Source organism: Colobus angolensis, unplaced genomic scaffold, assembly GCF_000951035.1.
Source record: "Colobus angolensis palliatus isolate OR3802 unplaced genomic scaffold, Cang.pa_1.0 Scaffold380, whole genome shotgun sequence".
Taxonomy (NCBI): Eukaryota; Metazoa; Chordata; class Mammalia; order Primates; family Cercopithecidae; genus Colobus; species Colobus angolensis.
Genome location: NW_012117155.1, coordinates 94951 through 109646, shown reverse-complemented (window position 1 = coordinate 109646; position 14696 = coordinate 94951). Strand labels below are relative to the sequence as shown.

Sequence of the window (14696 nt, the reverse complement as noted above, 5' to 3'; positions counted from 1 at the left end):
GAGAGACTTTCTGAAAAACTGAAATGAATATTTTCGGACAGCTTCCCACATTTCACCTACCCCTCAGACTTCCTGAGGCCCCAGTGGAACAAAATTAATTGATGGCAAACACTCAGACCTCCCAAACACCTAAAACCTCTGCACTCAATGCTACCAGCTTGTTAAGGGAAAGGAATTTTCCTTTGATTTTCCCATACCCCAGTCTCCCCTTTCCTCTTCCAAATCTCATTAGGAAGTCAAATTAGGAAGCCTACATGCAGCCAAGTTTTGTTTTGCAGAAACAGCCCTGCCCCTCTTTGCTGAGCCTGCCTGATTGAGGTTAATGGGATTCCAGCCTCCCTCCGCCCAGTGGAAAGCCAGGGTGACCTACTTTGCAAGGTCCTGCCCGTTGAAACTGACTTGTTTTTCAATGATCTGCATCTTTATCCCCAGGACCACTTCTCAAAGGACAGCCATGAATGAGCAAATTAGCTGCTGACTTGTTTAGCTCAATAAATCAAGCTGTGGCTCCAACAGCCCAGGGTGCAGGTAGAGACAGGAAAGGCAAACTCTTAACAAAACCCACATCCTTCCCTAGTTCCTCTGGCGCCTAAGTAGAAAATGCCCAGATTTCCTACTAATCAATTCTGAATGTCCATCATCTGGTTCCTGCAACTGCATCTGAATGCTAAGAATCACTGGAACTTTTACAAATAATTTTTATTTCCTTTCTTATAATGAATCCTGCAAACCACTGTCATCACCTTAAATTATTTCCAGGCACTCTGCCAGATTAACATTGATTAGACAAAGGTCGTGTTTGTGAGGCCAGTGGAGTAGAGACATGGTCACCTTCTCCAGAAATCCAAAGCCACCTTCCCCGGGAGGCCAGAGACATCTTTCTCTTAAATCAGGGCTGGAAGAGTCAGGGCTCTCCCTGCCTCCTGCAACACCTGCAGAGGTCCATCGATGTCCTCGGGGTGCTAAAGGAAGATGGGCCTTGGACAGAGGAGCAGGTGGTAGATCTAAGCGTCCAGATGGACCTGGAGTCCTAGATGCTTCCTGGTTATAAACACAGCGTTTTCCAACGCTACGGGAACCTCTCTCAGACCTTTCTCCACACACACCTCTGCAGGACTTCAGCCTAGCGAATGACTTTGACGGCCTCTTGTGGCCATGTTGAGTTTTTGCAACTCTGAAAATTCAGATTTTTGAAAACAGAGGTTGAGAGACAGAACACAGCATGAGTGGTTTAGGAAACCCTCCTGAGTCTCACTGGTTTGGATCTGTAATTTAGGAGGGGATTGTAAGTCTCTGGAAGCAGTTTCAAAATCCTTTCTTACCTCTTTTCTTTTATGGTGTTTTGGAACATTTTGTTCGGAAAAGTTGAATGAGAAGGAAATCAGCCTCTACCAAGCCCTGTTATGTGTCCCTCACAATGATAAGCAATTTTCTCACAATAAAACCTTGGGGTAGGATGATGACGCTCCCACTTGGCAGTGTAGTAACTGCAAAGAAAGGTGAGGTGGAGGCCCCCATCACATAGCTATGAAATAAACAGCTGATTCGAATCCAGCTCTGACTGTCCCCAGTGCCCTGGGTTCTTCCCTCCACACCATACTGCCTCTCCAAATGTAGAAAGAGGAAACATTTCTCTGGGTCTTCATATCTAATGTGAATTGTCTGTTCATAACTTTTCTTTATCTAGTGGGATCTTTTTCTACATATTTGGATTAGCTCTGTACATAGTATAGATATTAACACTTTGTCAGTCACTCAGTGGAGACATTTTTTGCCAGCATGTCATTTTTCTCTCCAGTTCAGTACTGCCGTTTTCATGTTACAGATGTTTTTCCTTGATAGATAATTCCTTTATTATTGCTTGTATTGTTTCAAAGTTGAAAAAATTAATATTTCTCTAATAGATCTGAAAGCTTTATTTTTTTCTATGATCTGGTTATTTTCTATCTGACTCTGAGTCTGGTTTATTTTTGGTTTTTTCTTGTGTGGTATATTAAATGTGAATCCAGTATTTTTTTTGCTACAGTTAACTTAGCCCAACCCCACTTGTTGCACAATCTTTTCTTTACCCCTAATTTGAAAAGCCTGTTCTGTATAGTCCTTATATATAGTTTCTGGGATCCCCTATCTGTGTTGCTGATTTATATTTCTATCTTATCTGAATATCATGCTATTTTGTCTATCATGCTTTATCATATACTCTGGGATATGGTATAGCTAGATCAACTCTCTTTGCTAGAACGTGGATACAAGTCTAAGTCCCAGATAGGAAAATGAAACCAAATTGACAAAATGTCATATACTGGAAGACATGGCATATACAAAAGCATAAATATGAATTTTTATGACATTTTGAACAAATTAAAGCACTTCAGTCCTATCTAGCATTTTCTAAGCAAAACTCATATAGATTCTTATTCATTTCATTTTTATTTTAGAATAAATACTTTGAAGTGATGCTTAATTAAATTTGAAGGTCAAAGGAAATACAAGAGCTCCATGTTCATGTCTTAGATTAATTCATTTACTTCAACAAACATTTGAAGAGAATCCATGGCATGCCAAGTTCTAAGCCGGACATTAGGATATAGCTATGAACAGGACAGAAGTGGTTTTCACTCTTTTGGAACCTGATGGGGAAGGCAGATGTTAACAAGAAATTCCAAAGCAAGAGTAAGTTCAGCATGCTATGGGGAGGTAGAATAGGAGTTCTAAGCAATTTGGGGAGAGGTCAGGAAATACCTCCTCCAGGAAGTGTTACATAAACGGGGTCAGGGAGGGATTCTCCAGCTGCAGGGCATATCTGAAGATGCTAGAAAATTGTTCTCAGGCCCTTATAGATTCAAATTTACTCTGTCACCGTGTGATCAGCCATGTGACCTCACGGTCAGGAATTGGCTGCCCCATGTTTCCCACATCTTGAAACATTTGCCAGGGTCTAGAGGGTACCTCGCTTCGGCTACAGACTTGGATACAATAGACTGGGCCAAAATGCCTTTGCTGAGAATGATTTCCACAGGCCTTGGTCTCAGATGGTTACACCCATTGGCTGAGCAGGTTTCAGGGCAGTATGTTAGGGTGGCAGTTGGTTTAGTTTCTACAGCTCTGGATTAGAACTGCTTTTGTCCCCTTAGATTGCCATTGTGAATAGAGTCACCCATGGGGTACAGGATATGAATGATTAATCTGGCCTCAGATCACATACTTAGGAAGACAGGAAGGCAATAGATGGAGCGGTCAGTCTCTATAACAATGGAAGAGGAAACCTGCCTCCTAGGGGACGCCCCCAGAGGGCAGCCGCACCCAGGTGCCCGTGCTGTCTGCTCAGCAGTTACTAGAAGGCAGACAAGAACCCTGTCCTGTGAGTCCCTAGATGAGGTAATGCCACACCTCCATAGACTGCAATCCTTGTGTGAACCAGGTCTTTAAAGAAGCTGTTAAAATCACTGACTTACATGCCAGAAAATGCACACTTGGGAAAAGGAAATTAAACCCCCTGATTTGTGCCTAAGTAGCTGATGATGTCATTGCAATACTTTAGCAGTTTCTAAAGGCTTCCTAATAAAGCATCTCATTTGATCCTGACAGCAACACTGCAGGTATATATTGCTAGATGAAGATATTGAGATTTGAAGAGGGTGAGCCACTTGCCCAAGATCTAAAGCTAGGAAGTGGAGGAGCTCAAGTCATCATATGTATATTTGTTCAGTTGGCCCACTAGGTCCTAGGGTGCAGCTATAAAACATAGAGTTCCTTCAAGGAACTCCCAGTCTAAGTTGCGGAGAGGAAACAGTGAGGAAGTGATTGCATTCCTGGGGTCTGGCTATAGAGACCTGCACAGAATGTGGGAAATTCAGCGCTATGTACTTGCCTCAGCTGAAGGCAAGACCTGTGCAGAGTGTGGGAATCTGGCGCTATATACTTGCCTCAGCCGAAGGCAGGCAGAAAGGCCGCTCGAAGAGGTGACATGATCTGAGGCTTGAAAGATGAGTGGACCCAGCATTCTCAAGCTTGAGGTATATTAAAATCTGGAGGGATTATTAAATTGCTGGGTCCTACCCCAAGTCTCTAATTCAGCAAATCTGGGGTGGGGCTCAAGAATCTGTATTTCCTTCAAGTTCCTAGAGGTTGCTGATGCTGCTGGTCCAAGGACCACAGTTTTCCAATCATTGAATAGCTTGCCCAATAGGTGCAAGTACAAGTGGAACCTGCAGCTGACTTGCAGCTAGGCTTGCCCATCAGGGCCCAGGGAGCTTCTTAGGTAGCATGTAGGGCGGGATAAGGGAGCGGGTGCATGGGAGGCAGCAAGAGGACCTTGTCAGTCAACGGATGCCAAAGCCAGGGCTCAGGCCAGGTTCTTCTCCACTCCTGTGCCAGAACCTAGACTGGCATCAGGCTAAAATGGAAAGTCCACTCAGGAAGTCTTTTCTTCCCACCTGTCCCCTTTCTGATCTCCATACGACCCTATGGTGCTTCTCTCAATAACACTAATGGTGATAAGAGTTCTAGGGCCAGGTACTAGGCTTAGTACTGTCTGCAACCTAGCTCATTTGAAATTCACAGGAACCCTTTGGAGTAGAAATATGTGATCATCATTTTAAAGATTTGGACACTGAGACACAGAAAGGTTTGGTAATCTGCCCAAGGACACACAGCTGTAAGAGGTGATACCAGAGCCCTTGGGTATGGAACTGGGCCCAGTTCCCCAGCCCCAGTCGGGTCTGCAGTCATTGCTTTCTGGAGCCAGGTGAGGGCAGCCAGAAGCAGCTGGTCCCAACAGAGGCACAGGGACTTCTAGACAGCTGAGGCAGAGCAGCTGCCAGCTGGACTGAACAGAACAGTTTGTCTCTGGCCAAGGATTCCCCATGATTAGCAGCCTGGGGGTGCAGAGTCAGGCCAAGCTGCCTTCAAGTCTCAGCTGCCTCCTAGTTGTGTCTCTTAGTTCATTAACCACTTATTCACTTTCATGGCCTCTCTACGAGACAGGATAATAATTCTAACCCCACAGGATTGCCATGAGGGGAAAATGAAATAATATGGGACTGCCACCCACTGTGTGCCCTGTGAATGTGACTCTTTCCTTCCCAGCCACTCTGAGTGGTTGCTGCTGTGTATCTCACGTGGTCCCAGCCATTCCTGAGAATCTGAGTGACACAAAGAGATAGAGGTTGAAGAGCAGCCTCCGATAGCTTAGACTCAGGATGTTATTCCCAGTAACCCGGGGGTGTCGGCCAAAGGTCTCTGACTCTACAGCTGGTCCCTGCTCCCCAGCTGTGAGCCGATGGGTACAGTCTGGAGCTGGACAGCGCCTGCCTTCTGAGGACAACAGAAACAGGAAGTTGGGGGAGATGACCCCTCTGATGGGAGGTTGAGTTGCAAGGATCACTTGAGCCCAGAAGTTTGAGGCAGCAGTGAGCCATGATCATACCACTGCACTCCAGCCTGGGTGACAGAGCAAGACTCTGTCTCTGAAAGAAAAAAAAGAAAAGAAAAGAAAAGAAATACTCGATAGGATGGTAGTATATGGTTCTCTCCACGTTTCTTCAATGGATGGGCTCATGACAGAGAAGGGTATAAACCCGTCGTGGCCAAAGGCAGAGTTCAGTGGGAGACCACAAATCTGAATACTCTCTGTCCCTCTCATTCTTCATCCATAATCCAGGCAGATTTCTCTCAGAGTGAGGACCAACCCCCAGAACTCTAATATAATGGTCTCTGTATTTCATTTCCAGGAGAGCAGCACCTTCAGCTGAATTTTCTGTGGACAGAACTCGCCATTTAATGTCCTTCCTGACCATGATGGGCCCCAGTCCCGACTGGAACGTAGGCTTATCTGCAGAAGATCTGTGCACCAAGGAATGTGGCTGGGTCCAGAAGGTGGTGCAAGACCTGATTCCCTGGGATGCTGGCACCGACAGCGGGGTGACCTATGAGGTGTGTGTGTGCCTGGAGTGGTGAGTGGCAAACTTCCCTAGCACCTTCTCCTTGCCCAGCCCCATCCTGAGGGACACAGAGGAGATCTGACCCAGGCTCTGTCCTAGGTGAACTTTCAGTCTGGCTGGGGAGGACGGCATGGTCTCATCATCACATGGGGTGTGATATGGGCTCTGGGAAGTGTCTGTGCAGTGGCCAGGAGAGCATGCACAGGGAAGTGCTAAAGAGCAGTTCCCAAGTGAGCAGGGGACAGCATTCCAAAATCACGATGGCAAGAGCGAAGGTTTCTGGACAGCTGGGCTAAAGAGTTTGCATTCTGTCCTGAATGTCGTATTTCTCTGATATGATCAATTGCATTGAAATCTGGAGCCATCAGAAAACCAATGGGAGAACAATCTAGAAGAACAGACATCTGCAAACTATGGTTTGGAAGACAAATCTGCCCTACCATGTGATTTGTCAATAAAGGTTTCAAAGCCAGCTATACTCCTCCAAGTACATATTATCTGCGGCTGTTTTCCCACTACCACGGCTGAGTTGAGTATTAGCAACAGGCACAGTATGGTTCACAAAGCCTAAAATATGTAGCATCTGACCCTCTACAGAAAAAAAGTTTTCCAATGCCTGGTCTATTAGAAAGACTTTGGGATTCAGGCCAACCTGGCTCAGCCATTTCCTAGCTTGGATGGCCTCTCTGAAACTTGGCTTCTTCATCTGAGCACAATCCTACCATGTATATGGAAGAATTTTAAAATACAGTTCTAGAATTTTCCCAGCACAGTATATGGCATGAACACAATTCCATAAATATAAATAGTAGTTAAACTTGTCAAATTCCTATTAAGGACTTTTCTCTGATACATGTAACAAATGGCTTTTGTGGGTTTTCCCAATTTTATTTCTTACTCTCTACCTCTGTATGTTTTCTTGCAGTCACCCAACAAGCCCACCATTCCCCAGGAGAAAATCCGGCCCCTGACGAGCCTGGACCATCCTCAGAGTCCTTTCTACGACCCAGAGGGTGGGTCCATCACTCAAGTAGCCAGAGTTGTCATCGAGAGAATCGCACGGAAGGTACTGGGTTAGAGCCCACTCTGGCATCGGCCCTTCCTGGCAGGAGTGCCAGGGAGATTGCACACCTTTCTGCTCTAGAATCATGGAGTCCCTGGCAGAAAGCACCTCGGGATATGGAATTCCTGGGCCTCCCTGGGTTTCTAACACGCAAATTATTTCATAAGATGAAAATAAGCAGGCCAGGCACGGTGGCTCATGCCTGTAATCCCAGCCCTTTGGGAGGCCGAGGTGGGCAGATCACCTGAGGTCAGGAATTCAAGACCAGCCTGGCCAACATGGTGAAACCACATCTCTACTAAAAATACAAAAATTGACTGGGCCTGGTGGCAGGCGCCTATAATTCCAGCTACTCGGGAGGCTGAGGCAGGAGAATCACTTGAACCCTGGAGGTGGAGGTTACAGTGAGCCGAGATTGTGCCATTGCACTCCAGCCTGGGTGACAAGAGCAAAACTCCATCTCAAAAAACGAAAAAAAAAAGAAAATGAGCAAAATGAACTCAGCAGTGAGGCCCAGTGCTCAAATGAACAATTTGATCCAGGCAAATTGGTTTCATTGTGAGTTCCGTAATTGATTACTAATGTCTCCCCTGGGCCAGGAACTGGGGAGTGCTGGTACCCAAGTTATGTATTTATCATCTCTGGTTAGCCATTTCTGCTTTCTTGGCATTTCTTTCTCAGGCAGATTGTAAATGTTGGCCCAGAACTTTGCCATAAATACGATTTGTATACAGAATGGGCATTAGATTTTAGTCCTCTTTCATCTTCACACTACACATTCCCTTCTTTTGCTATGTGAGCCCTCCAAGTAAAATTCCTTTTGCAGGGGGAACAATGCAATATTGTACCTGACAATGTCGATGATATTGTAGCTGACCTGGCTCCAGAAGAGAAAGATGAAGGTACATTGTTTTCTTTTATTGCAGGTGGCAACATAAATTGGCACAACCCTTTGAGAAAGCAATTTGCTAACCTGTTTTAAGAACCATAAACCATGTGCTTTGACTTGGTAATCCTATCTCTGAGGATTTCTCCTCAAGAAATAATCAAAAACAAGGCCAAGGTTAGGCATAAAGCATAAGGGAATTGGTGAAGATATGACATCAGAATATATACTCAACAACATCAGGCCTTTAAAACAATCACGTAAATCTCGTTTGAATGGGCTTCGCAGGATTCAGACTACTCTCTGCTTTGATTCTCAGGCCAGTCTATAAGGCAGGTGTGGATACATTCACTTTCCCAGCAAGCAAAGAAAGGCCCAGCTCTTACAGTCAGGAGGGAGCACAGAGTAATGGTTCAAGCTCAAGTTTTCTTATGGGATCTGGAGCCAGACAACCTGGACTCTCAGTAGACATGTGATCTTGGGCAAGAAGCTAACCTTTCTGTCTCAGTTTCCTTGACAGTCAAATGGGGATGATAAAAGAACCTGCTTCATACAGTTGTGAGAATTAAATGGAATAAAACATGTAAGGCTCTTAGAATGGCGCTGGTACATGATAAGTACTCAATGAATAGCGGCTGCTTTTATTCTTACCATGACAACTGTGTACGGGATCATTGGGAAGATGAAGCCATGGCATGAAAACAAGACTTGAGCTTTTCAAAATTGCCTACAATGAGCATGCATGTGTGTGGAAACAATGCCAAGATGAGGGACTGAAAATGAGAAGAAGTTCATGTATTGAGAGGAAGGGATAATAAGAATCATTCTGCTCATTTAGATATTTATTAGCAAGATGTTAAACTGTCATCTTTAAAGGGAAGTGAATGGCTGCTTCCGTCCCAGGTGCACGCAGGCTCACCGAGGCCAGTCTGGCAGCATGGCTTTTCTTGTTCCCAGATGAGCCAGTATGGGGGGAGGGCCAGTGGCAGCTCCCATAGGCTCCCAGGGAAAACATGTCAAACACTCTTTCCAGATGACACCCCTGAAACCTGCATCTACTCCAACTGGTCCCCATGGTCCGCCTGCAGCTCCTCCACCTGCGACAAAGGCAAGAGGATGCGACAGCGCATGCTGAAGGCACAGCTGGACCTCAGCGTCCCCTGCCCCGACACCCAGGACTTCCAGCCCTGCATGGGCCCTGGCTGCAGTGACGAAGGTGAGGAGACAACCCAGACCAGCCAGGGGCTTGCAGGAGTTCAGGAAGGGAGGGTCTGCCCAGCAGTCAGACAGTGTCCCTGGTGAGGGCACAAGGACCCTGACAGTAGATGTCAGCGGGGTCCACCTTGGGCAGACTCCTATCTGCAACAGTATCTCGAGGGCTCTAAACACAGAACCTCTCTTATGACATCAAAGGAATTCTTGAGATTGACTGACCACCCCCCCTTCTTTTACTGAAGAACTAACAAAGATAGATACATCTTATGACAAGTTACAGATAACGCATAGCCTGCTTCTGGGCCTAACTCCAATCTCTTCTTAAAGAGTCTTTTAACAGATCAGCCCAGATTGAATCTCGATCCATTGCCCTAATTCTGTCATTTACGGCCCCTCATCTGTGTTCTACCTCAGCGTGAGTCAGAGCACTCTCACTTCTTTGTGTCAGGACGTTCGGGCTGATTGCAGAAATTCTCAGTCTCTCTATTTGCAACAGCGCAAAGGTCAGGCTTTAAGTATAATCTTGCAACATCATGCAATCGTGATGGCTCAAGCTGCAAGATTGCACTAAGCTGATTGCTGTGCAAAGGTCGGCTATCTGCTTCCCAAGCCATGACCCCTTTCTCTGCCTGATAGATCTACGCTACTCATGCCCTGATCTTACAGATGCAATAAGGCAATGGGAAGGTATGGTTAGGCTGGACTGGTGTACGGCAGGGAAAAAAAACACTTCCAAGCTGAGGATAGAGAAAGCAAGCGTATCCCATGCAGGTCATTAATTCCTTGGCTCTGCCTAGGGGGAGGCTCTTAAATACCTCTCCCAGTGCTGCACTTTCATGGTGGTTTATTGCTAGCTCGTTTTGCCCACAATAAGCACTTTGGAGGGGAGTAAACCCTCCCATAGACAAGTCATTCCTACAAACAGGCGGGAGGAAAGCTGGGACTGGCCTGTCAACATTGAAGGCTCTCTTGGGGCTGGGACTGGGGAGCTGTCTAAGCTGAGGAGCTGAGGTCCTTAACCTCCCCCTCCACAGGGAAGGATTGTTCCTCATACAAATGGATTATGATTTATCTTAAATTATATGTGGATCAAATTATATCTTATCTTAGATATATGTGTGTCTACATTTTTTAAACACCCTCCTTTCCATACAAGCATCTTTCAAAAGTATTTTCATGAGATAAGGAGTAATTCTGAGTGTCCCATGCACCTGGAAAAGAGGCATTTCCTCTTAGAGAATTTTGCCGGTTTAAGGATTTAGACCTCTTAGGCGTGCTGACATCCTCAACTGCCTAACTCTTGATTCCCACTGGCGGGAAGTTCCCGCCGCACGGCCTGGCGGGCCCCCGCCACTGCTGCAGCGTGCACTCGGTATGTTGCAGACGGCTCCACCTGCACTATGTCCGAGTGGATCACCTGGTCGCCCTGCAGCATCTCCTGCGGGACGGGCATGAGGTCCCGGGAGAGGTACGTGAAGCAGTTCCCAGAGGACGGCTCCGTGTGCACGCTGCCCACTGAGGAAACGGAGAAGTGCACAGTCAACGAGGAGTGCTGTGAGTGGGGGCCCCGGGCGGGCGGGCAAGCAGGTCGGGGAGGCAGCAGGTGCGACTCCAATGCTGCCGGCCTCCCCAGCTCCCAGCAGCTGCCTGATGACCGAGTGGGGCGAGTGGGACGAGTGCAGCGCCACCTGCGGCATGGGCATGAAGAAACGGCACCGCATGATCAAGATGAGCCCCGCAGATGGCTCCATGTGCAAGGCCGAGACGTCCCAGGCAGAGAAGTGCATGATGCCGGAGTGCCGTGAGTGGGAGCGGGGGTGGGCTTGAAGGAGGCCACCGGGGACAGGCGTGGAGGGCCATGGCATCCACTATTACCACCATGAAGGTCGGAGGCTGAGCAGGAGGAAAGCTTGGCCCACGGTCCTTGCCGGGCACTGCTGGGAGCCAGATGAGAGCCATAGGTGTGTGGACATCAACCAGACCCAGAGAGAGTAACCTCCATTGGGGGACATTCTAAGCAATGCTGGGGTGGCAAACTGGTGGCCTCTGGATAGAATTCACCTGCAGCTGTGTTTTATAAGAGTGTCTTTCTTGCCGTGGTGGGGAGGAGGGGCAACACATTTAGGCGGGACATACACTACCCAGGTCCAGCCCACTCCTGTTGTACATTGGACTTGGTTGATCCCATAAAGCATGACCTCCCCTACTCTGTGCACAGATGCATATGGGCCTGCCCACACATCAGTACACAGGTGTATACAGGCACACAAGTACATACACATTCTAGGGAATTCAGGACCACAGTGTCCAAAAATGCAGCCCTGAGCCTCTTCTTTAGTGCCTGATTCTTAGTGAGTGTGGGATGTTTCTGTCTCTAGGAAGACCCTACTAAATCCTCAGTGGCATTTCCAGTGGGGACTTACGTAGTCATATTGCAACCCTCATGTCATAACCACCGGGGCGGGGCGGAGGAGGGGATAGATGAAAGAGAGTGACAAGAAGAGCAGTAGGCTGCTGAGCCACCTCTTGCTCCATAGAGTTCACTCTTATTTGAACCCATGGGCCAATTCCACTTTATTCCAGGGGGCAAAGCAGGGGACTGGGTGTGGGACATTGTGGGGCCAGGGAGCTCAAAGAAAACAAAAGGAACCTGTTCTCAGTGGCAAACCCGGTTCTTGATCTAGATACCATCCCATGCTTGCTGTCCCCATGGTCCGAGTGGAGTGACTGCAGCGTGACCTGCGGGAAGGGCATGCGAACCCGACAGCGGATGCTCAAGTCTCTGGCGGAACTTGGAGACTGCAATGAGGATCTGGAGCAGGTGGAGAAGTGCATGCTCCCTGAATGCCGTAAGTCCTGGAGCTCCCCAAAGCCTATCACTTCTATGTTCCTGAGTCCAGGGAGCCCTGAACCAGTCAGTGCTAATACTGCTAGATCCTAGAATAAAACGGTTTGCTGGGGAAGAGTTTGGGGTTTGGCTTTCAGTGTTTGCAGTTACTTGAACACTGCAGTCAATTTAATTAGTAAAGTCAGAATCCCACTACTGTCTATATAACAACCAAAGTTCAAGTTGCTGTGAAGTGTAAATGAGAGACACATATGAAAAACAGCACAAGGCTCAATAATAAACCTTAGTTCTTTCCCTCCTTTCACCCAACAATTATGGGCTTGCGTGACCCATGGATTTTCCAAGCTTTTTAATTCTATTCTTGTCCCTGTGACCATTTTATTTCCCCATGACTAGAAGCTGGACATTAAATCAATGACTCCTGTAGACTGGTAAGAAAACCAGCAAGATAACAAGCCAAGTTCTCAAAAGCTCACCCCACCCCACTCCACTCCCAGTCCTGTTTTCCAAAATATCTGCGATCAGCTGTTTGTATTATATGGGACTAACCTCCAAGCCAAGCAAGCCAGTTTCCTTGGCTGATCTTCCAAGAGCTGCTCTTTTGGGTGGTAAAAGGGCAGGCACACTGGCTGTGGCTCTGGTCCCCTCCAGCATGCACTTGTAGTCCTTTATCCTCCCTCCCCTAGGTAGTAACCTTCAGCCGATGACTCAGCACCTCTGTTCCTCAGTTTCCCCATCTGTAAAGTAGCAGGAAATACTTCCTAGGTTGCTCTGAGGATGAAACCAAGTAATTGGTCCAAAGTGTGAGCACTGGACATGGCAAGAATAGGCCTTAATCCCCCACGCTCCAGTTCCTGGGCTGTTTTAGGAGACTCAGCCACAGGTACAGGTAACTTGGACTGTCCACTAGAGAAAGCCTGGGATTTTCAGTAACTAAGACTGGCCCATGGTTCAGGCCAGCTCACCAGAGTTAGGGCCCCATAGCCTTCTGACTGTGAGTACCTGACTTGAAAGTTTTATATCCAAAAGGTCCACTGAAGCAAGGGAGAAGAAAACGAAAATTTGTGGAGCACTTGCAGGGCTGGGAGCATCTCATTTAATCCTTACAACCTAATGAGAAAAATACCATGATCCCCATTTTGCAAATAAGAAAGCTGCCTGAGCTTCCACAGGGCGGATAAAAGAACTGAAACTGTTGAACAAAATGAGGACATCTAGGTCCACCCTGACTTTGGCCTTGCAAGGCCAACAGAGAGCTTGGAATAATTTACCTCCCTGGGACACATCCTGACAGTCAAACTGATGTGTTATTTTTCCCTTCACATTTATGAGATGCTGGCTTAGTAAGAATTCACTGGATCTCATACTGTGATAAACCGTGAAGCACCCCTTGCTCCTGACCCTCTTCTCTACTGAATGTCCCATTTCTGGCTCCTGTGTTTTTTGCATAGACCACCATAGATAGAACACAGGATGATGTTGGGAATGAAAAGCTGCCAGGCTGTGTGAGAACCAAAATGTCCCTGGTATTGGTATTGGTCCACAAGGGTCAGCTACCTTTAGCTTGTTGACTTGTTCTCTCCAAAGAGCAGCAGGGGGCTTGTTGGCCTTGCTCTGAAAAATATCACCAGTGAGTCTGGGACTGTGGGAGGCTATTCTGTACTTGAGGCTGATCTGACAATATTCTAGGAGTTCACAAAGCAGGGCAAGAGGCTCTGAACACATCTTGAAAGTCCTCCAAAGCCTTCTTGAGTCATAGAGGGAGCACAGAATGGTTGAGGCCCTGGCACCAATGCTGCCTCTGCTGCTTATCAACCACAGGGGCTGGATGAAGTCAGCCTGCCTCTTTGGAGCTTCAGTTTCTTCTGTAAAATGGCATGACACAGCACCTGCTTTGCATTCCTCATAGGCTTGTTGAGATGTTCAAAGGAGTGTGTGACGGTATCTTGTTTCAGACATGTGATACACTCATGCCCATCTGTGTCTTGCCAGCCATTGACTGAGCTCACCGAGTGGTCCCAGTGGTCGGAATGTAACAAGTCATGTGGGAAAGGTCACGTGATTCGAACCCGGATGATCCAAATGGAGCCTCAGTTTGGAGGTACACCCTGCCCAGAGACTGTGCAGCGAAAAAAGTGCCGCATCCGGAAATGCCTTCGAAATCCATCCATCCAGAAGCTACGCTGGAGGGAGGCCCGAGAGAGCCGGCGGAGTGAGCAGCTGAAGGAAGAGTCTGAAGGGGAGCAGTTCCCAGGTATGGCTCCCAAGTGTGGGCCTGGGCTGGTCTCCAGGACAGGCAGGGCTCTGCACTGGGCTAAGTCTTGGACCTGTTTAAAAAGAGTCAGGGAGAGTCTGCATTTTCTGGAGTCTTCAGACCACATTTTGATTCTTCAGATCCAAGTTTGTTCCCAAATATTGAGCAAACATAATTTATAAAGGAGATTGGTGGAGGGAGGGTCCTTTATCAAAGAACATTTAGACAACCTAATTACCTGACAAAAGTAAATTTTCAAGCAAAGAATCTTTAGGAATTACACAGTTCCTTCTTTTTTACACACACATAAAACCAATGTGTCCAACTTTGCTCAAAGTCAGTTATGACTTAGCAACCCCATTCACTCCTTGCAAAGGGGGAAAATGATACAGATGTGTCAAAGGAATCTTGTTCGCCATTTAGGGAATGTTCCTGAGAATCTCCCAGAACACATCTTCCATTTTAAGGGTTTGGCTCAGACAAGGCAG

At 47.2% G+C, this 14696-nt stretch overlaps 1 protein-coding gene across 1 annotated transcript in view; it reads left to right on the top strand.

Moving 5' to 3' along the window:
• SPON1 (spondin 1, extracellular matrix protein) overlaps positions 1–14696 on the top strand; it is a 313956-nt gene that overhangs the window by 294657 nt on the left and 4603 nt on the right. The window contains exons 8-15 of the mRNA XM_011954285.1: positions 5733–5934; positions 6868–7008; positions 7832–7907; positions 8925–9107; positions 10490–10660; positions 10740–10907; positions 11791–12020; positions 13947–14208. Of these exons, the coding sequence (XP_011809675.1) occupies positions 5733–5934; positions 6868–7008; positions 7832–7907; positions 8925–9107; positions 10490–10660; positions 10740–10907; positions 11791–12020; positions 13947–14208 (1433 nt within the window). The remainder of the gene's footprint in view (positions 1–5732; positions 5935–6867; positions 7009–7831; positions 7908–8924; positions 9108–10489; positions 10661–10739; positions 10908–11790; positions 12021–13946; positions 14209–14696) is intronic.